The sequence below is a fragment of the Vipera ursinii genome, assembly GCF_947247035.1.
Source record: "Vipera ursinii genome assembly, chromosome: Z".
Taxonomy (NCBI): Eukaryota; Metazoa; Chordata; class Lepidosauria; order Squamata; family Viperidae; genus Vipera; species Vipera ursinii.
In genome coordinates this window covers 75818454-75842394 of record NC_139517.1, presented here as the reverse complement: position 1 = coordinate 75842394, position 23941 = coordinate 75818454, and the positions used below count along the sequence as shown (strand labels likewise).

At 37.9% G+C, this 23941-nt stretch overlaps 1 protein-coding gene across 2 annotated transcripts in view; it reads right to left on the bottom strand.

The window, feature by feature from the left end:
- The window catches only part of STAC (SH3 and cysteine rich domain), a gene marked incomplete at its 5' end in the record, with an annotated part of 80848 nt that extends 57371 nt beyond the window's left edge, over window positions 1–23477 (bottom strand). For both annotated transcript variants that reach the window (XM_083378363.1, XM_083378364.1), the window contains one exon: window positions 23373–23477. In XM_083378363.1, the coding sequence (XP_083234489.1) occupies window positions 23373–23477 (105 nt within the window). The remainder of the gene's footprint in view (window positions 1–23372) is intronic.
- Between the last annotated feature and the right edge of the window lie 464 nt (window positions 23478–23941).

Sequence of the window (23941 nt, the reverse complement as noted above, 5' to 3'; positions counted from 1 at the left end):
TGGGATGCGGGGGGGGGAGGACGAACAACACCCAGCCGGTGAGGGGGAGAGATGCCCAGGCCAGCCCCAACCTCCGCAAGTGAAAGCAAGGGAGATTGCAATTGGCTCCTGCAATCTCCCTGCGGCCCGGCTTTCTCTTGCAGAAGGCAGGCTGAAGTGGAGCAAGTAATGTGAATCGGCCGATCTCGCGCTCCTAGGATCTCCTCTGCTCGGGTTCAGCTTCACTTGCTACAAGAGAAAGCAGGCTGAAACAAAGCAAGGGAGATTCCCTCGCTCCGTTTCAGCCTGCTTTGTCTTGTAGCAAAAGAAACTGAAACCGAGAAGAGGAGATCGCTGAAGCGCGAGATCGGGCGATTTGCATTCCTTGCTCCGTTTCAGTCTGCCTTCTGCAAGAGAAAGCCGGGCCGCAGGGCTGCCTCCGTAGGTACTGCTCTAACGCGGAGAGGGAAGGACAGAGAGGGAGGGAAGGAAGGAAGAAGGAAGGAAGGAAAGAAGGAAGGGACAATGGGAGAGGGAGGGAGGGAGAGAAAAATAGAGAGAGAGAAGGAGAAAGAAAGAGGGAGGGAAACAGAGAAGGAGGGAGAAATAGAGGGAAAGAGAAAAATAGAGAGGGAGAGAAAGAGGGAGAGAGAGAAGGAGAAAGGGAGGGAAATAGAGGGAGAGAGAAAGAGGGAGAGAAAGAGGGAGAGAGACAAGGAGAAAGAAAGAGGGAGGGAAACAGGAAGAGGAAGAAATAAAGGGAAAGAGAAAAATAGAGAGGGAGAGAAAGAGGGAGAGAGAGAAGCAGAAAGAAAGGGAGGGAAATAGAGGGAGAGAGGGAAAGAGGGAGAGAAAGGGAGAGAGAGAAGGAGAAAGAGGGAGGGAAATAGAGGAAGAGGGAGAAAAAGAGGGAAAGAGGGAGAGAGAGAAGGAGAAAGGGAGGGAAATAGAGGGAGAGAGAAAGAGGGAGAGAAAGAAAGGGAGAGAGACAAGGAGAAAGAAAGGGAGGGAAATAGAGGAAGAGGGAGAAATAGAGGGAAAGAGAAAAATAGAGAGGGAGAAGGAGAAAAAGGGAGGGAAACGGAGAGAGAGAAAGGGAGAAATAGAGGGAAAGAGAAAAATAGGGAAAGAAGGAAAGGGAGAGAGAGAAAGAAGGAGAGGAGAAAGAAAGAGGGAGGGGGAGAGAGGGAGAGAAAGAGAAGGAGAGAGAGAAATTAAATTAGTAACATGATTGTTAGGTGAATCTGGTTTCCCCACTAACTTTGCTTCTCAGAAGGTTGCAAAAGGCGATCACATGACCCTGGAACAATATGACCATCATAAATATGAATCGATTGCCAAGCATCCGAATGTAAATCACATGACCCTGGGGATGCTGCAACGGTCATAAGTGTGAAAACTTTTTTAGGGGGGGTTAAGTTTTTGACACGTTGCTTCAAGTGCACCTACCTACAAGGGTAACCCTGGTGTGATTGCTTGATTTGCTGGTATAGTAGAGCTGAGCGCTAAAAACTGTTTTTGCCACCCTGCCTGCCCCTCAGGGGCACTGCTGCCAACTTTCTTTCATTGAGTAAGCTGCGCTGAGTGAGCAGCATTGAGCTGGCCACGCCCACCCGGCCATGCCCACCTGGCCACGCCCTCCCGGCCCCCCGAGGGCAACCGTAATGCTGATGTGGCCCTCAATGAAATTGAGTTTGACACCCCTGGGCTATATATTGCCTTTATTTCAAGCTCATGTTAAGATCCTCTTCTCAAGATGCACTTATTAGGAAATGCTGTATTCTTTCCAGCAGCCTTAATCTTATTTCAGGCAGAAATTATTTAGGTTTGGTAGAGTATAAGAAATGATTCAAGACTGTGCAATGACAACAATAAAACAGTCACATACACAGTATAAACATTTGGATTTACAGCCTGATTTGAAAGACATAAACATGGAGTAAATCATATACCAAAAATCCTAATTAAAACCATGGTATCTTGCTTCCCTACTTCAATATTCCCTTTATCCCCTGATTACAAGTTTCATAATTCTCAAACACTCTGACTTATCAGATTTCGAAAAGCTGCACGTGAGCATCCTAACCAGCTCACACAAATTATATGCATCTATCCCACCAAATTTGATATTGCCAACATATTGATATTTGTAAATAGTAAAGCATGTCTTATGTTTTGATCCACTTGGACCTCTTGCTAACACCTATAGACTATAATCAATTCAAACCATTTCAATAAAATCTGTTTTGTTTTTTTAAACTGCAAGACATATTTAGTAGTTTTGGTAAATGACTGGAATCCACCACATATTATTTTAAAGGGCCAATTTTAATATGCTATTCCTGCTTCTAGCACATCAGATAAAATAAATGATGCACTTTTGCAGATAATTAAATAATACACTCTGTCACAAAAGTAACCCTATCAATGTCTTTGCAAAGCGTGGATAGAAGACTCATATGGGCAGAAAATTTGGTGGAGTCTCAAAGCAGCAACAACTTCAAATGAAACAAAATGAAACAAACACATTTCCAATACAAAGTGATTACTGAGACATGCAGTCATCCACTAGAATGACACTATCACCCACTCATAAGAATAGCACACAAATATTGTGAATTAAGTAATTTATGTCATTTTTATGATGACATCTATCACATAATATTACCTGCCCTTCCATACACATCCATAATTACACAAAGAAAGATCTGTATCATCATTCAAAGTGTTCACCAATGCATCTTTGGGATTCTAAATCAATGATTCTCAACCTTTTGTATTTTGTCCTACAAATTACCATCAAAGAGCTTGGGACCCATTTTTTTTCTGAGAAAGATTTTTATATGTTCACAGGATGCTATTATATAAATCATTTATAGTAACTTTTAAAAACTTAAGAATTTCAATAGGTATTTTTACCCATGTCAGAATTGCATATATTAATTTATGTATTTGCTTTCAAAATTCAGCACTATTCAACCATTTAGAAGCAAGAATCTGCCTGTTTTTAGATGAAAATTCATTCCAAAGTACACTTGTTGGCATACACTTTCTCCAAATCATATGCTATATTAAGCTCCAAATGTATATATTTTCTACACAATTTTACTAAGAAGTATTTTGAGGCAGTTTTAGTAAATGTTATGAATGCTATGCTGTAATAGATGCCATTTTGACAGATAAATTACCTCACATGCAAAAGATCTTATTGAACCTTTGGGGTGGTTGGCTCCATTTAAATAATTTAAAGTGTTATTATTAGGAGATACTTTACTTTTTTGTATTTTATGTATGCATAGATGATTATTTCCAGTTATGGTAAAGATTTATAACTTTTTAACAATACTTTGTGTCTTATAAATTGTTATCTTTATATTATCTTCAACTGTTAACTCAAAATCTTTATCTTTAATATATGAAAAAGTGAATGCAGCAGGAAATAAATACTGTTAGATGTATTCCACATTGGAATTTTCTTTTCCAAATTAAAATTTAAATGTACCTATTTTATTCAGAATAATAATAAATTAGAGCAACTTGAGAAACTCTAGGTACACCTTGTCTGAAGTTCAAAGATTTCTTTCTATGCAACCTAAAAGTTAAGAAAGTAGGTATCTTAATACTCGGAATTAGTTGAACTTTATCAATGCATGCCAGAGAGATATATTCTAATTTGAGTCAATTTATTCTAATGTACTGCTAGAGTTCCCACTCAGTCATCCATTCCACATTTACATTTACATCTATATTTCTATACTTGCATATAGAAAGCTGATGACTTGTTTTAATAAATATTATATATAATATTTATATATAGTGTTTATATATAAATATAAATTATCAATGTAAATTGTTAACACTCACAAGAATTCATCATAGTGTCATTTTTGTTTTAATTATTTTTAAACTGCTTCTCTGATGCCACTGAAAATCACAGAAAAAAGGCAGATTTTACCTGTGTTTTGCTGGCAACTGGGATCTGCTTTATATCAAGGCACAGAATTGACCCATCTAATACAATATTGTCAACAACATCTAGCCAAAGTTTCAGTCTAGATTTTTCTATCACTAATTGGAATTGATGGGAACTGAACTGCAGACTTTCAACATGCAAATAATATACTCTTACAGAGCTTTACCTCCTCACATATCTGCAAATGTTTGATATTTCCATTTCTCCTTTTCCTTTGCTTCTACTTTTATCTACTAGGATTTCTATTATTTATATTGCAGAGACTTAGAGAAGAAGATCATTGCTTTTATCTGTTAACATTGCTGAAAGCTATGAACATCTTCAGGTATAACCAGATGTCCTTTAATGGTCCTGCCCTGCATCTTAGTGGTTTTCTCCAGCATCCTGACAGTGACAGCTCCAGCTGATTGGATCCAGAAGCTGCTATTTCAATTTCTCACAATATGTTATGAATGTTGTAAATGGAAATAGTGGCTCCTGAATCCAGCCTGAGAGGGAAAGAACTTTAGAGTAAAGCTGAATCTAAAATAAAGATACAATATATGTTCTTTCCCCTTCATGGATTACTGCCTTGTCGTGGCGAAGGGGCTTGCGTAATTCAATGAAGCTATGAGCTATGCCGTGCAGGGCCACCCAAGACGGACAGGTCATAGCAGAGAGTTCTGACAAAACGTGATCCACTGGAGAAGGAAATGGCAACCCACTCCAGTATCTTTGCCATGAAAACCCTATGGACAGTACCAAAAGGCAAAACGATATGACGCTGGAAGATGAGCCCCTCAGGTCGGAAGGCGTCCAATATGCTACTGGGGAAGAGCAGAGGGCTAGTACTAGTAGCGCCAGAAAGAATGAAGCGACTGGGCCAAAGCCGAAAGGACGCTCAGCTGTGGATGTGTCTGGTGGTGAAAGGAAAGTCCGATGCTGCAAAGATTTTTTCTCCATAGGAACCTGGAATGTAAGATCCATGAATCAAGGAAAACTGGACGTGGTCAAACAAGAGATGACGAGACTGAACATTGACATCTTAGGTATCAGCGAACTAAAATGGACAGGAATGGGTGAATTTAATTCAGATGACCATCAGGTATACTACTGTGGGCAAGAATCCTTCAGAAGAAATGGAGTAGCCTTCATAGTCAATAAAAGAGTAGGAAAAGCAATACTGGGATACAATCCTCAAAATGACAGAATGATCTCAGTTCGAATCCAAGGCAAACCATTCAATATCACAGTAGTCCAAGTCTATGCCCCAACCACCAGTGCTGAAGAGGATGAAATTGACCAGTTCTATGAAGCACTACAGCACCTTATAGAACTAACACCAAAAAATGATGTTCTTATCATCATGGGGGATTGGAATGCTAAAGTAGGAAGCCAAAAGATAACTGGAATAACAGGCAAGTTTGGCCTTGGAGTGCAAAATGAAGCAGGGCACAGGCTGATAGAATTCTGTCAAGAGAATACGATGGTCATAGCAAACACTCTTTTCCAACAACCCAAGAGACGGCTCTACACATGGACATCACCAGATGGTCAACACAGAAATCAGATTGACTATATGCTCTGCAGCCAAAGATGGAGAAGCTCTATACAGTCAGTAAAAACAAGACCAGGAGCTGACTGAGGCTCAGACCATGAGCTTCTCCTTGCAAAGTTTAGGCTTAAACTGAAGAAAGTAGGGAAAAGCACTAGGCCAGTCAGGTATGAATTAAATCATATCCCTGTTGAATATACAGTAGAGGTGACAAATAGATTTAAGGAATTAGATCTGATAGACAGAGTGCCTGAAGAACTATGGACAGAGGTTCGTGACATTGTACAACAGGTAGCAACCAAAACCATCCCAAAGAAAAAGAAATGCAAGAAAGCAAAATGGCTGTCTGAGGAAGCTTTGCAAATAGCTGAGGAAAGGAGGGAAGCAAAAGGCAAGGGAGAAAAAGAAAGATACACCCAATTGAATGCAGAATTCCAGAGAATAGCTAGAAGAGATAAGAATGCCTTCTTAAATGAACAGTGCAAAGAAATAGAAGAAAACAATAGAATAGGGAGGACCAGAGATCTTTTCAAGAAAATTGGAGAAATGAAGGGAACGTTTAATGCAAAAATGGGCATGATAAAGGACCAAAATGGCAGGGACCTAACAGAGGCAGAAGAGATTAAGAAGAGGTGGCAAAATTACACAGAAGAACTATACAAGAATGAGCTTAACGTCCCTGATAATCACAATGAGGTGGTCACTGACCTCGAGCCAGACATCCTAGAATGTGAAGTGAAGTGGGCCTTAGAAAAGCTGAGCAACAACAAAGCTAGTGGAGGTGACAGTATTCCAGCTGAGCTATTCAAAATCTTAAAAGACAATGCAGTAAAAGTGCTACACTCAATTTGCCAGCAAATTTGGAAAACTCAACAGTGGCCACAGGATTGGAAAAGATCAGTTTACATTCCAATTCCTAAGAAAGGCAGTGCCAAAGAATGTTCAAACTATCGCACCATTGCACTCATTTCTCATGCTAGTAAAGTCATGCTTAAAATCCTACAAGCTAGACTTCAGCAGTATGTGGATCGAGAACTACCAGAAGTGCAGGCAGGATTTCGAAGAGGCAGAGGAACTAGAGATCAAATTGCCAACATACGCTGGATCATGGAGAAAGCTAGGGAGTTCCAGAAAAACATCTACTTCTGCTTCATTGACTATGCTAAAGCCTTTGATTGTGTGGATCATAACAAACTGTGGCAAGTTCTTAAAGAGATGGGAGTACCAGACCATCTTATTTGTCTCTTGAGAAACCTATATGCGGGTCAAGAAGCAACAGTGAGAACTGGACACGGAACCACTGATTGGTTCAAAATTGGGAAAGGAGTCCGGCAAGGCTGTATACTGTCGCCCTGCCTATTTAACTTATATGCAGAGCACATCATGAGAAAGGCAGGGCTAGATGAATCAAAAGTTGGAATTAAGATTGCCGGAAGAAATATCAACAACCTAAGATACGCAGATGATACCACTCTAATGGCAGAAAGTGAAGAAGAACTAAAGAGCCTCTTGTTGCAGGTGAAGAAGGAGAGTGCAAAACTTGGGTTGAAGCTTAACATTAAGAAAACCAAGATCATGGCATCTGGCCCTCTCAATTCCTGGCAAATAGATGGGGAAGAAATGGAGGTAGTGACAGATTTTATTTTCCTGGGCTCCAAGATCACTGCAGATGGGGACTGTAGCCAAGAAATTAAAAGACGCTTGCTCCTCGGGAGGAAAGCCATGGCAAATCTAGACAGCACACTAAAAAGCAGAGACATCACCCTGTCAACAAAAGTGCGTATAGTCAAGGCTATGGTCTTTCCAGTTGCAATGTATGGTAGTGAAAGTTGGACCATAAGAAAGGCTGAGCGCCAAAGAATTGAGGCCTTTGAACTGTGGTGCTGGAGAAGACTCCTGCGAGTCCCTTGGACTGCAAGGCGATCAAACCGGTCAGTCCTAGAGGAGATCAATCCTGACTGCTCTTTAGAAGGCCAGATCCTGAAGCTAAAACTCAAGTACTTTGGCCACCTAATGAGAAGGAAGGACTCCCTGGAGAAGAGCCTAATGCTGGGGAAGATCGAGGGCAATAGAAGAAGGGGACGACAGAGAATGAGGTGGCTGGATGGAGTCACTGAAGCAGTAGGCGTGAGCTTAAATGGACTCCAGAAGATGGTAGAGGACAGGAAGGCCTGGAGGAATGTTGTCCATAGGGTCGCGATGGGTCGGACACGACTTCGCAGCTAACAACAAAATATGTTCTTTTCAAGACATGTTGGCATACAGCAGGACTGTAGGCATGGGTGTCCATAGGGATGATGTTTATGCCATCATGGCCATAAACAATGCAATTTAAGCACTTGTGTCAGATGACATGACCATACTTACATAACTGTGCCATTATGAAGATGACACAATAATCTGTACATTATTTTTATGTTCTTGTTCTTGTTAATGGGGCCAATGGCTGTGGGATTATATTTCTCACTGAGTCCTATTATAACCTCTAGTTCGTGGCATGGATATTGAAGCTACTATGGATATTCATACAGCCGTTGGGAGGGTTATGTGACAATGCAAAGCCATAGATATGCATTATGTCCATTCCTGCAGTTAATGACTGAAGACTCCAAGTAGGTTCCTGTTTTGCACATAAGGAAGGAAGAGAGCTGCTCTTCTGATATTATGTAGTAATTCTCTGGGCTGTAGAATGTGTGCTTTAATAAAGATGATAAATTTGCAATGCTTCTTTTCGCCTAAGATACTAACTATCCAAACACTTTTGTGAGTCATTTTATTTGTCTTTTAAGTCAACCTTTTTTTAAAAAAAATCAACCTATGCAAAACGAAGCAAGAGAAATATAATTTTTGTTTTGCTTTGTCCTTTACTTGTCTTAATATCATATTTTATTTTATTTTAAAATGTAATGCAGTCCAATTAATACCTCAATAATTTCATTAAGTATAAAAAACCCTAACATTTTGCAGTGAAATCAGCAGAATTTTCAAGTGTCTAATTTTCACAAAATTGTGTCTTGTGATACTTTATATTAACAATAATAAATCTAAGGATGATAACAATCACCAATCTTAAGCTTTTCTTTCTTAAGGTTTGGTAAACTAAAGTTGAATTCACTTTCTCTAAAGTGTATATTTGGCCAAGAATGGGATTACTGCAGCTTTAATTCTTTCTTTGGTGCTAAAGAAAAAGAGAAGTTAAACAAAAAATAAAAAATAAAACATCTATTGGTATCAATGGTTTTTTTTAAAAGCCATTATGCCAGAGAAAGCACCTTTAGAAAAAAGAAAGAAAGGAAATGCTTGTGGAAATGTTTAGGCTTCTCCATCTTCATGAGAAATCCTGAAATTTGTTTTTAAATCCATTGACTTTGGAAGGCGTTAGATTGAGGAAGAGAAATTTAAATTTTTATAACTAAGAACTAAGAAAAAAAAAAGTTCTGCATCCAGCAAAACTGGAGGGAGAATCAGATGAGAAATCTTAACTAATCCACTGCCTTAATTGTAGGTTCACATTTTCTATTAGCTGCATGTATTTTCTCCTTTGGGAACTGCACTGTGTTCTTTGGGTCAAGGAGATATGAACCAATTAATGCAGATTTTAATGCAGATACAGTAAATTTGCAGATACAGCAATTAATTCAGGCCATCTTAATGCAGATGTAGTAAAGGTGGTACAGTAAATATGTACCATTGGCCCAAACACTCTTTTTTGTGATCTTTGTATACTTTATAATATAATGGCAGTGAACAGTGTTTACAATTCCCATTTTATACCAAACAATTAAAAGACCAATTAAAAAAATGTCTTTTCATGGTGTAGAAAAAGTCCCAGTTACCTTTATGATCAATTTATTATTTGATGCCAAAAAAGCAACATCTAGAAAGATCTTGTTTCTGAATCTGATCTATTGTTATAAACATTGAAGGGAAGTTGTTAATTATTTTTTTAAAAAAGATTTATGTTATAATGTACTATTACAAAGTAAACTTGAGTCTCTTGAATCTACTGTAATCAAAATGTTTTATAGCCTGGTTATTTTCATTATTAAAAATTATCATTTTTAGAGACACATTGACTAAACATAAATTTGGGCATTTGCATTACAACTAATGAACCCACAAAATAAAAAGTATCTTCAAAAAAAAAAGAAAAAAGAAAAAAAAGAAACAAGTCTGAAGAGCTTGACTATGTGTTTCTGATGAACTAACAATTGAATTGAAATATAATCCAACATGTAAGGGATGCAGTGGCTCAGTGTGTTAGGACGCTGAGCTTGTCGATCAGAAGGTCGGCAGTTTGGCAGGTCGAATCCCGAGTGCTGCGTAACAGAGTGAGCACCTGTTACTCGTCCCAGCTTCTGCCAACCTAGCAGTTCGAAAGCACGTAAAAGTGCAAGTAGAAAAATAGGGAGCACTACAGTGGGAAGGTAACAGCGCTCCGTGCGTCTTTGGCGTCTAGTCATGCTGACCACATGATCACAGAGATGTCCTCAGACAAGCGCTGGCTCTTCGGCTTTGAAAAAGAGATGAGTAGCGGCCCCTAGAGTCGGAAACAACTAGCATGCATGTGCGGGGGAACCTTTACCTTTACCTATAATCCAACATAATTCTTATTACTTCCAGTACATCTATTTTTTCTGTAATTTAAGAATCCAATTAAGTTTGTGTTTATTGTGGGAAAAGCAATTGCTTTTAGTTTTAATTGTCAGTGAAATTTTCTACAATACTTAAGAAAACTTTAATGTTTTAACCTACCCTGCCCCCAATTGTTGTGAAATTCAATTCTCACAAGTTTTAAAGCATTTTTTTCTGTTTACTTATTAAGTTTTCAGCAACAATGACAATATATCTGTGTTCCACTTGTACCAATTAATTTTCTACTACATTTCTAATCTAAGATGGTAATAATTTCTTCCCTTGCTCACAAGTAACTTTAATTAGTGCAATATAGCTACATTGGGTACATTGTGTGTGCATGCATCATTCTAAATAAGAAGATTGGGGAAAAAAGCTGAAGCATGAAATAAATGTGAAACTATTACATTTTTGGCATTTTGAAACCTGTTTACATGATCACAACAATTGCTATGCTTCAGGAGGAAAAAAAGAGGACAGGCAATAAGCTTTGCTTTAAAGCTGGAAGCCAATGCTATTCTAAAACCTATGAAAGTGAAATGCTACAGAATATTGACATATTTAAGAACTATATTGCTGTAAGTTTTTCTACTTAAGTTTTAGTCCAGTTTTAAGGTTAAAAAATAGGCAAAACAAGAAGAAAATGTGAGTTGAAGTTTAAAGTATGTATTGTAACATGGTTTAAGTGCTCTGTGAAAGTATGGTAACAACTGCAAAGGCTATTATTTATGTGATAAAATGTATAATGATATTCAATTTAATGATGTTTTTATCATAAATATGAAGAGCTCTCGTGTATAGAGATAGAGATATACTAACATAATAGGCATTGCATTTTACAACTAAATATGTCTTTTGTTCAAGATGAGTCACATCTAAGAGAAAATAAGTATTAAATTTCTAAGACATTGTGCGTCGTCACCATGCCAAAGGTTGTTCTCTATAGAATTACTTGTTCTGTGGAAACCAATGAGGTTAAGAAGGATGAAAAGAAAATTGAGGGAAACCAAGTTTTCAAAGATAAACATGTGAGAGCTGAATTTAAAACTTATTTTTAATTCCAAGAAATAGGGATGCCAGACTTCTGGACTGGCCTTGGTGACAATCTTCTCTTTTATGTATTGTATTGTTTAATTTTACTTAATTTGTTTTATATATGTTGTTATAATTTTTATAAGCTCTAATTGTTGTATTATTTTTATTACAAAATAGTTACCTCTTTGGTATTCTACTATTTCCATTCAGGTTTAATGAATCTGGTTCTCATTCATACATACAAATTGAATTGATATTTCTTAATTTTTCATTTATGCTTACCAGAACAAACAAATATATATTTTCACTACCATGATTTTAAACATATAGGTTTTTTTTTCCACTTTAAACCCTCACCCAAAAGATGAAAAACAAAACAAAATAGTAATTCAAGAATCATAAACAATAAAGCAAGGAAAACAATGGATCAGAAAGCACTGTTTGAATGTTCTGGCTCAACTCGATTTTCCAAATGCATAAAATCAAGTGCCATAATTCTTTCATATAGAAACTGCACTTTGATGTTATTTGATCATATTGAGAGAAAAGCTATTCTTACAAAGAATTAAGATCTATCTATCTATCTATCTATCTATCTATCTATCTATCTATCTATCTATCTATCTATCTATCTATCTAAATTGCTACATGCATATTTAATAGTAATTTCTGTTTTGTCATGACCAAAGAGGAAAGAAATATAACATTATTATTATAAAAAGCATGTCAGCATCAAATACCAAAGATTTTCTGCTAGAGTGGTCTGTATTTAATTAGCATGTATATATAATAAGTAACATTTTATTTTCTATTTGGAGCCACTAGCTTTATTTAAGCAAGAGTCATTTTAAAAAGGCAGTGTGTTTGTTGGATTTGGATAATACTCCATTTAAAAACAGTTACATCAGGTTGATCTTTTTTCTTTTTTTTTTTAAGAATTGATTTAGGAATTCAAGGGGTAGTTCCAAAACTCTTTGAGAATGATGAAAGAACTGGCTACCATCCTTAATATTATTGCTACTTGAGTATATTTATATGACCGTAGATATCAAGGCTGATTGACAGACTACTAATTGAACAACCTTACCTTGGATTGCCTAAGGAATTTTAAGTAGTAGGACTAAGACATCCTGTTCTAATTACCTCTATTCATTTTCAAATTACAATGGATCCACTATCAATGTCATTTAGTTCCATTAATTTCTTGTTCTGAGAATGACCAGGGCACTCTTCACAGAGTCAATTTTCTTGAGATAAGAAACCTTATTTATCAGGAACGAGAACGGAAGCAATTTTAACCCATATGGTAAGTCTTCCCTAGAAGAAACTGTGTCCAGAAGATATGGAATTCCTTGCAGATAAGCAGAAGGGCTCGAAAAAGAGGACTTGATTGCCCCATCCTCCATGCTAGCATAGAGGCAATTGTCCTTCTCCCTTCCCCCTTGTAAATATTGTAAAAATTCCTAATCTGTGTACAGTGTTACTCTTATTACTCATGCAATTAAATTCAGAAACATTTTGAGGAGGGGAGAGCAAGGAAAGCCAAGAGTGTAAATTTTTAATGATAGTTATTATAGTTTTAATGAAATTCCAACAATGCTGCTCTTAACTAGAGGTCTGCATTTGGACACATCATTTTTACATTTAGGAAAAGCTTTGCATAGCACTTGTATTTTTTGAACCACAGATAACACTTAGCAGTTTGCCTCATGTGTTTTTTTTAATTGACTTGTAAGTCCAGGTAACTGAGTCTCCACACAATTTTAATAAAATTATTATTCATCTGATAACATACATATGAGGTTATTACCATTACAAAAACTTCTTAAGAGTTCTTCCATAAAATACTGCCTGCAAAGTAGCACATGATAGCATGAAATCAACAGACTTTAAAACATCCATGACTTAGCTAAATAACTAATATATAAATCATGGGAAGTATTAAAAACATACTGGAGATAAAGTTTCTGGTGGGCTTTCATATCACATATTAAGCAGTTCCAAGATAGGGGTCCATTTCTTTGTTCATTAAGTTCTCCAAACCACTACTGATCCATTGCAAAGGAAGTAGTAAAGAACTACAATCTGTTCTCTTTCTCTGCTCTCCCTAAATTGTCTGCAACCAGCACAATAAAACCTTTTGTTAATGTGAATGAACAATGTTTAATGTCTGATATTCTGACTGTACTATTTCCAAATTAAAGTTCACCGCTTAAGATTACCTAGTTATATTTTCTGCCAACTTTTAGCTAAAACAGATTGGTAACTGTAATGTGTTCCAATGTATACCTTTTTATCATGAAAAGAACTATTATTGGAGTATTTTGACTATTGTTTAAAAGCACAGAATAAGAAAACAGCAGACTATATGTCTGTTTGTATAATTCAGAGATTGAAACTTAATGGCAGTTTAAAGAAATGAAATTTTGGTAAACTAAAAAGAAGGTGGGCATAGAAGCATTGGACCACAATAATATAATCCCACAGTAATCAGCTGCTATTTATTGTCAGTTATTGCCAAACTTGCAAATCTGACAATATGCCACATTTTATATCTCCATGATGCACGTGCTTTACTTGCCAATATTGTAGTAGTTAATCTAAAAACAATTATTGTATAAGCTTTTGCTGCATGAAGGAAAATATGGAAATTAGCTGAAATTTTAGAATTGCCTTTCTGCCATAAAAATGGGGAGATATTCATTGGTAATTTCTTAAATCAAACACATCCTATTCAGAGATTAGCTGTGGAGGGCAAATGTGCAAGCCTGGAAAAAGAGCAACTGCTTTAAGAAGTTGCTATTAGTTGTTATGTTGGTGCACCCCATACTCCAAAGCAACTTTTTGATTTTTACATGCTAACTACTACATAGCAGTAGTACGTAATCCTAGAAAGCAATTAATATTTTATCCTATTCTGGATGGTATAATAATACTGATTTGAGTCAGCACACATTATTTCAAGTTACTCATACTAGTTCCAATGTACTAATCTTCTATTCATAATATAGAACTGAAAAGCTATCTGGGAAAAAGCAAGACAGAGGAAAAAGACAGAGACACATCAAATGACTTTTCCAACAATACACCTAAGTCTGAAAGTTTAAAAGCAGGCTAGTCACAATCATACAGCACCTTTTTCCTTGATCCATGAAGATTGTTATTTGAAATGTTCACACCATTTTTATAAGACTTGCTAATTACTTTCCTCTTTCCTCAATATTACAAATCTTGTTCATTCACAATACTTACCATTTTATGCTGAAATGTGGGAATAGTTTTAGAGCTGCAGATGAGTGTCAAATCCTCTCTGGGGATTTTAAAGAGTTGTTCTCATGTTCCCTTCCAACTGCACAGTGTATGTTGTTTATTCAGCAGACTCAATAAACTGTCCATATGCCATTCTCTGCCTTTTAAAATATTCAGTAGTTGGTAATGTACCCCAATGGAGACTCAGAGTGCATTAATTCCATTAAGCAGGAAATACAATGGTGTGAGTTTATTTAACAAACAAACAATGATTTTAAAATAATTAGCTTTGAAAAGACTCCAGCTGAAGACTAGGCTTTTATATTAAGAAATTTAATCAAAATATGTTTACTGTCTAAGCAGTGGGGGTGGGGCTGTTATATGAATGACACGGGTTATTTCTGGAAATTTTTTGAAGGGAAAGTTAACAATACGTTGTAAATTACCTTTGAGCAAATTCTCACTAGCTATTAGCTTAGCTGCTATGTTCTAGCTCCTGTCTCACTGAGCCCATGGAACCAAGGCTCACTGGGATACAAATATATCAATCAGGTATGCTTCCTATTTCTAATGTAACTGTTCAGACAAGGATAGACAAAGAATTCATTTAGAAAATTATGTGTTACTCCTTTTTCAGCAATTAGAAGCCATGGTGGCACAGTGGTTAAAATGTAGTATTGCAGACTGACTGCCTATTGCCAGGAATTTGATCCTCATCGGCTTAAGGTTACTCATATTCCATCCTTTTGAGGTCATTTAAATGAGGACCCAGATTGTTGGATGCAATATGCTGACTCTGTAAAAGGCTTAAACATAGCTATAAAGCACCATGAAGCGATATATAGGTGTTATTGCTTGTTGTTGTTGGTAGTTGTGAAGTCATGTCCAACCCATCGTGATCCCATGGACAACATTCCTCCAGGCCTTCCTGTCTTCTACCATCTTCTGGAGTCCTTTTAAGCTCATGCCTACTGCTTCAGTGACTCCATCCAGCCACCTGATTCTCTGTCATCCCCTTCTTCTATTGCCCTCAATCTTTCCCAGCATTAGGCTCTTCTCCAGTGAGGCCTTCCTTCTCATTAGGTGGCCAAAGTATTTGAGTTTCAACTTCAGGATCTGGCCTTCTAAAGAGCAGTCAGGGTTGATCTCTAGGACTGACCGGTTTGATCGCCTTGCAGTCCAAGGGACTCGCAGAAGTCTTCTCTAGCACCATAGTACAAAGGCCTCAATTCTTTGGTACTCAGCCTTTCATATGGTCCAACTTTCACAGCCATACATTGCAACTGGGAAGACCATAGCCTTGACTATACGCACTTTTGTTGACAGGTTGATGTCTCTGGTTTTTAGTGTGCTGTCTAGATTTGCCATGGCTTTCCTTCCCAGGAGCAAGCATCTTTTAATTTCTTGGCTGCAGTCCCCATCTACGGTGATCTTGGAGCCTAGGAAAATAAAATCTGTCACTACCTCCATTTCTTCCCCATCTATTTGCCAGGAAATGAGAGGGCCAGATGCCATGATCTTGGTTTTCTTAATGTTAAGTTTCAATCCCACTTTTGCACTCTCCTTCTTCACTTGCAACAAGAGGCTCTTTAGTTCTTCTTCACTTTCTGCCATTAGAGTGGTATCATCTGTATATCTTAGGCTGTTGATATTTATCCCAGCAATCTTAATTCCAACTTTTGATTCATCTAGCCCTGGCTTTCTCATGATGTGCTCTGCATATAGGTTAAATAGGCAGAGCGACAGTATACAGCCTTACCAGACTCCTTTCCCAATTCAGTGGTTCTGTGTCCAGTTCTCACTGTTGCTTCTTGACCTGCGTATAGGTCAAGAGACAAATAAGATGGTCTGGTACTCCCATCTCTTTAAGAACTTGCCACAGTTTGTTATGATCCACACAATCAAATGCTTTAGCATAGTCAATGAAGCAGAAGTAGATGTTTTTCTGGAACTCCCTAGCTTTCTCCATGATCCAGCGTATGTTGGCAATTTGATCTGTAGTTCCTCTGCCTCTTCGAAATCCTGCCTGTACTTCTGGTAGTTCTTGATCCACATACTGCTGGAGCCTAGCTTGTAGGATTTTAAGCATAACTTTACTAGCATGTTAAATGAGTGCAATGGTGCGATAGTTTGAACATTCTTTGGCACTGCCTTTCTTTGGAATTGGAATGTAAACTGATCTTTTCCAATCCTGTGAGCACTGATTCCTAAGATGTCGATGATCAGTCTTGTCATCTCTTGTTTGACCACGTCCAGCTTTCCTTGATTCATGGATTCCAGGTTCCTATGGAGAATAAATCTTTACAGCTTTGGATTTTTTTTTCACCACCAGATACATCCACAGCTGAGCGTCCTTTCGGCTTTGGCCCAGTCGCTTCATTCTTTCTGGCACTACTAGTACCAGCCCTCTGCTCTTCCCCAGTAGCATATTGGACACCTTCCAACCTGAGGGGCTCATTTTCCAGCATCGTATCTTTTTGCCTTTTGGTACTGTCCATGGGATTTTCATGGCAAAACTATTGGAGTGGGTTGCCATTTCCTTCTCCAGTGGATCATGTTTTGTCAGAACTCTCTGCTATGATTTCTCCATCTTGGGTGGCCCTGCACAGCATAGCTCATAGCTTCATTGAATTATGCAAGCCCCTTCGCCACGACAAGGCAGTAATCCATGAAGGGGTGTTATTGCTATAAGTGCCTAAATGTAATATACTCAATATCCACAAAATATTTTACAGAATCTCCTACCACTCTGTGTACATTCATCTTCCTTCCATCAATAAATGCTCTTTACTAGAGACAAAATATAAATTTCTAGTGAAAGACTCTCTAAAGTGTTTTTCTCCCTCTTGATGCTTTCAGATCACAATTTCAGATTTAGCCACACTAGGTAGGAAATCTTAATATATCTAGGGGGCATCATTTTGGAGAAAATTTGCACGTTTCAAATATAGAATGTGTTATTGTAAATTTTTGTAAATTATTTAAAGGTTTAAGCATTTGACTTTCCTCAGAATGCTGTTTTCAACAATCCTACATGGAGGATCTCTCTGCTAAAGAGAATTAAGTGATTTGTTATCAATTATGAGAGGCTGGATTAAGTGTTGCCAGCCTAGGAAGAAAAACTAATCCTAGGGAGGCACTTACTTTTGATATATTCCATACTTCTTCCATGCCTGGGTATATCCCTATAGGATGCCCATTTTGATACCAACCTTGAAACTGGTGTAAATAATTTCCATTTTCAGTGACTTCAGTGAGAGGGAGTTCTTTTTTTAAAAAAATCCCATTTATATCCCGCCCTTCTCCGAAGACTCAGGGCAGCTTACACTCTAAGCACAAATCAGTGTGCTTAGCAATACCCTTCATTCTATGTATATGCCTGCTTATTAGGGCTTTCGCCCCCCCCCAAGCAGCATTATTACAAAGTCAGCTTATTGCCCCCAACAATCTGGGTCCTCATTTTACCTACCTCGGAAGGATGGAAGGCTGAGTCAACCTTGAGCCTGGTGGGATGCGAACCTGCACTAATTGCAGGCAGCTAGTGTTACTTAAGGAGGCATTAGCCCACTGCTCCACCAAGGCTCTTTTCCCCCCAATAGTCACTATAACAAGGTGTTATGATCTGTAATCACCTGACAGTCATTCAAAATACATCAATACTAGTCTCTGAATCTGACAACTACTCAGATAATAGCAAACCTAAAGAAGGAATTGAAGGGATGCGGTGGCTCAGTGGGTTAGGACGCTGAGCTTGTTGATCAGATGGTCGGCAGTTTGGCGGGTTGAATCCCAAGTGCCGTGTAACAGAGTGAGCACCTGTTACTCATCCCAGCTTCTGCCAACCTAGCAGTTCGAAAGCACGTAAAAATGCAAGTAGAAAAATAGGGACCACTATGGTGGGAAGGTAACAGTGTTCCATGCGCCCTTGGCATCTAGTCATGCCGGCGACATGACCACGCAGACGTCCTCGGACAAGTGCTGGTTTTTCGGCTTTGAAACGGAGATGAGCACCTTTATCTTTACCTTTAAAGAAGGAATTAGAATGATTTTTGTTTTTAATCACAATATTTAAAAGAGAGAACTCTGTTGAAGGAGAAGTGCAAAGAACATTTTGCACAGAACACCTTGATTTCCCAAATATGAGAATTTTAACCTATTGCTAATACTTATTGGGATGTACTTCGCAATTGTCCTCACAATTAATACCCAATCCTATTTGCCTAAATTAAAACACGTGCCTTCACAGACAAGGCTTTTATTATGAAGTTTGTTGCCTCATTCAGACAGCTTTCTAAATTCATTCTCTTTTCCAGCACTCCTTCTAATTTCTTATCATGAAATAGCTTTTTTAAGAAATGCAGGACAAAATGATTGCCCATATTAGGAGTTGCTGGTTTGGAAGTACCTTAATAGTTAAAGAAGTCAGTTTAGTCTTTTTATTATTTTCCCAAGTAATTAAACATGTTGTGCACAAACTAGACTAGAAAGTTCTATGGGCTGAATTAGGTCTATGGATTAGAGGATTCCCACCATAGCTGTAGGGCCTGGAAAGCTGAGTTCTCCACTCAATTACTTTTCACAAAAGGATTAAAGGTATCACACACAATACACTTAAGCATACATGAAACCAAATATACAAGTTAGTTTCTATAGTCTTTTTCCAATTGGCAAATAACGTGATATATAAAAACCAGACACATTACATCTTGTAATTTCTTATGACATCATTTCAGGCTGTATGTACCAAGATAACCTCTTAAGGTGATAGAAATATAATACTTTGAGTTTATGTTCAGCCATGTAACAAATCTACTGATTAGTGCAAACTGCAAATGAAAATTTAATCAGAATGGTGGAAACTGTCAGATATGTTGAGGTAATTCAGGGTTTTTTTTTCCCTCCTTGATTCATCTAATTATCTAGAACATGGTAAAATTTATTTGGAGATACCGGTTCAGCCTGATTAATGGCTTGCATGTCTGAATAAATCTATGATGTGGGGGGGGGGAACCAAATTATGAGGTCAGAGAGGAACAGATGAATCTAAGTTTCTCATTGACAAACTAGGTTTCTACATGGTAGAAATTTAAACCATCCATCAAGAGCCAGAAGTGATTCAAGCATGAAAAGCTTTAGCATACTAATGTCCCAACTGGCTCTCAAGTTGGGCACGGCAGATATTTTCTGAACCATGTTTTTTGCCTCTGAAACAAATAAAATAAATAAGAGTTTGTTCATCTTAGTGAAGGTGTAATCCATCTACTCCAATTGACTCCCAATGTAAATAAGAAAACCATCCAGCTATCATTGTTTTGCAACTGTATTTCAGCAGAGCAATCTGAGAAGACACAGAAACTAAAAAAAAAATAGTGCTGGAGGGACGTATGCAGTGCCTACAAACCATCTATTGCCCCCATCTTTTAGGAAGCATGGAACTTTAGGACCAGGAACATGTCCCTACTTGGTCATGAAATCACTGAACCATCATTCCTTTCAGCCCAACACACCTCACAGAATGTAGAAAAGTTCAAATGGAAACAGAAAGAACCTTCATGAAATATAACAAGATATAAAAGCAAGCAATAGTTTAAACAAATGACTATTTACTAGGAAGATTAGTCTGCTGTAAAAGATGGGCCAAATAAGTATTAAAATCAGCTGATTCACTTTTTTCAGAAGAAACCAGAACATCTTCTAATAAACTGCACTTTCTTGTAATATTTTATATTTGAAAGAGCATGCCTTGGTTCCAATGAACTTTTCAAACCAATGTTTAGGATTATAGCAGTTGCCAAAGAAGCTGGGTGATGGCTTGTCTAACTCAGTTCATAAACTTGTCACATGTTCTGGCTTGAACTAGGGAATTTACGTTTGTCCTGGTTTTCTTTTCTCCCCAACTGTAAATGTCTAGGGACTCCGTGGAACATGGGATTCAGCAACATGTATTTGCCAAATTATGCAGAAGTAATGTGGTTTAAATGGGACAGCAGCACGTCCCGACTCGCAACTACCAATTAAACTATAATTTGAAACCAATTTTAAATGAAATGGAAATAAGGTCAAATTTCTGCACTTCAAATCTGACTTAAATTATGTTTATTTTGAAATAAGCCTTACTGATTTCGTAGAATATGGTTTTGAAAAGGGTGAAGTACCCTGTTTGTTTAGAAAACGCTCAGTGTTTTATTTTTCTTTTTTTTAAAGGCCATAAGATAAAAAGGGTTATAAAAATAGCAGCTGTAGCTTGCTTTGATGACAACACATCTGGCTTTGGTTTAAGGCAAGGATAGAAAAACAACTACAGAAGTAGTTACTGAGGTCTTAAGAGTAAACTGCAGAAATAGCCACCCTTGAGATATGTTTACACAGTACAGCACTGAGAAACTTGCAATACATTACTTTCTGACTTTAAGACAGTCGCCAAGAAGCCAGCTGATTTAGAGCTGCCCTAACGAAATGCAGCACTTTAGTTATAGCACCTGTTGCACGGGAGGGTAAGGAGAAGACAAGAAAGCAGTGATTAGATAAAAAGCCCTCTTCTTTCTCCAGTTATGTCTCCACAAAACAAAATTATAAAAAGCATTTTATAATGTCTTTTAATGTGAGTACTTTTATTCAGGTTTCTGAACAAACCATAAGTCTCATAACATGGCTTGGCACTCACAGAAGCAGAAACTTCAAGATAGAAAAAGAATACTTTCCCCATTCCTTTTTCTAATTCCCTTAATCTTCTTGTCTTACTAGTCCTAAAAGCTTCCAATTTGGGGATGGCTATTGTTTTTATTTTTAAAAAAATGCATAAACTTTGCTAAAGTATGTGCACTAAGTTTTGAATTTATAATTTGTTTATGAAATATAATGTGTAGTGGCAGAAAGAAACCTGTACTTTTATTCCTCATCTGTATCATTTTAAAGTTCTGTATCATTTTAAAGCTAGCATAATTTGACTATTTATACCAACATTTGAATTTAGTTAACTGAATATAATGACCAACAGAAAACTGTCAGATCAAAGAGTGGTTCAAAATTTGAGAATTGGAATTTCAAAATTCAAGAGTAATTTAGATTTTAAATGTTATCATTTCATACTTTATAATTTGAAATATGTTTTTTCCCATTTTTATGTGTGAAAATTTAACTGAGAATATTTCCAAAATGTCAAAAGTGCTTTCCCACAAAGTATTTATATCTGCCTTTATCAAAAAGAAATACGGTACTTCATATAGCATCAAATTCACTCAAAACTTTAAAGCAATTGATATTTCCTATAATTAGACTGCAATTCTGTTATAAATTCAAGATGCCTCAATTATCTTTCCCATAGGACAAATTAATATATGTATCAGTCACTTTAGTCTTCCCTGTATCTCACAACACAAACAGATACAAGGCCACACTGTTGATCTTTGATCTAACGTCTCATTACAGCATGGAGCAGTTCCATTGATTATATGATATGATTCAGAGCATCATCCTGTTGGTTGGTTTCTATCTTTGACATGCTTGCTGGAATTATACTGATCAAATGGGAAAGGGAAATCACAGCAATGTCTGTCCTCTCTCTCACCAAGTAATGGTATTTTATTGAAGCCTCATTGCCTCTTTAGATGGGTTGAATTCCTGGAGTTGACAGTACTAACTGCTAAGGGAGCTGTATTTGCAATTGAACCAATGCAAGTCACTTGAAAAGGATTTTGTGTAAGAACATTCCAGTTGTCATCCTGGTGTTGTTTCCGTCCTTTGAATGCCCCATCCTGCCCTGAGGTTTCTTTGACCCTGACCCTTCTTAGAATGCTTTTAACTCTGTATCCTACCTTGACTCTACCTCGATATTATAAACCTTATGTAGTCTTATTCTCAGGGATCACTGACAAATAGTGCCAACACAATTTATATAACAGTGTCACATATTTGAAGTACTTTATTGCAATACTATATGATAGTTTGGGTTGAATGTCTGGTCCTTGAAAAAGAAAGTCTCTTTAGTTGATGTATTCAATGGACAAGTGGCTGAGCTCCCTAGGTACTTCCTAGCCTTTCATAATAGGCCCACATTAAAGAGAAATGCCTCATTGCTTCTTTAATTTGCCTCAGTCCCTTTAAGGAACCCTGCTCCAGATTTAATCTAATCCAGTGGTTCTCAACTTTTTCTTCACTACAGACCCTCTTTAAATACCTTTTTGGCTATGAACCATGGCCATGGACCCGCAAGAATTAACTCAAGATTGAAATCATAATTGAAATCATGAAATCTTCAAGCCTTTGTGGATTCCCTGTGATGATATCAAGCTCCCCCCACCCCCAGGGGTCCGTGGACCACGGATTGATCCTATCCAAAGAAACTTTTTGTCTGCTAAATCACTTTTGAAATGTTGGAAATGGAAAGAACCTTGACTGGTAATATGCAAGTGGGGCTAACCAGGCCAGTAACAATCATTTTAGAAAATGGTGAGGAAATGGAGAGAGAATCCTATTAGTTACAGGAGGGCTGTCTTGGCACAAACTAAGATCAGCCTTTAACAGCTGATCTGCTTACTGATTAAACTGCAAAATTCCTGCAAAGCATTTAAAACAGTAACCAACTTTTTTACAATAAATAAATTGCAGTCTATTCAATATAGTAGTGAGCAATTTATGAGCCTGAAGTTAATGAAGCCCCAGTTATAGTAATTTGTTTAAAAAAAATCAATTATCTGCCTCCCATTCTTCCAGGAATACCTGAAAACTTTCCCACTAAAGAATCCTTTGAAACACATTCACTTTCAGTAACAATCTAAAAACCCAAACCAACTACGCAATCCCTCCAGAGCCATTTCGGAGAATTCTTTTGCCACATAAGGTTCCGATAGGAAACGATGAAAAATTGGGTACCGCGCTGGAGATAAACATCTATATGTGAGTGTTTGCGTGCGTGCGTGCATGTGTATCAGTATGCGTATTTGGTGAACACCCCGACGCTCGAGATACCTTTGATTCCTGGCTGGTAGTGGAGGCAGGAGAGGGGGGCTGAATGTCGTTCTCCTTCTCCACTCTCTCAAGGCTGACTTCAGTCGCGTTACCCGGAGGAATCATTTCGCCTCTGACAGGAAAGACCGCGGCTGTGACTGGCTGTCAAAAAGCTCTCCGTTTAGTTCACGTGTTTTTGCTTCGCCATTCCTCCTAAGCCAGCGTGTTTCCTCGGACTCCACCAGACACCAGGATGCAGGCGTGGATTTTCTACTTAACAACTAATAAACCTTACAGCCTTTCTCTACTGCCTTCGTGTTTTATGCCTCCCCCTCCTTCTCCCAACACTCCTGCTTACAAGTTATGGATTGTTCGCCGGCATCAAATTAATCAGGGACGGTCGACGCGCCCACTGCTACTGTTCGCTCCTGTCGTCCCTCCCTTCCCCCCCCCCCCAAGCCGGGTAGGTGTAACACGGAGAAGCCGACACACCGCCCCCGCCCCCCACCCTCGAAAGGGAGTGCGCTGAGGAGAAATCGTGAGCTTAACACATGGAGAGGCTAAGGACGGGAGGCAGTTGTTTTCTGCGC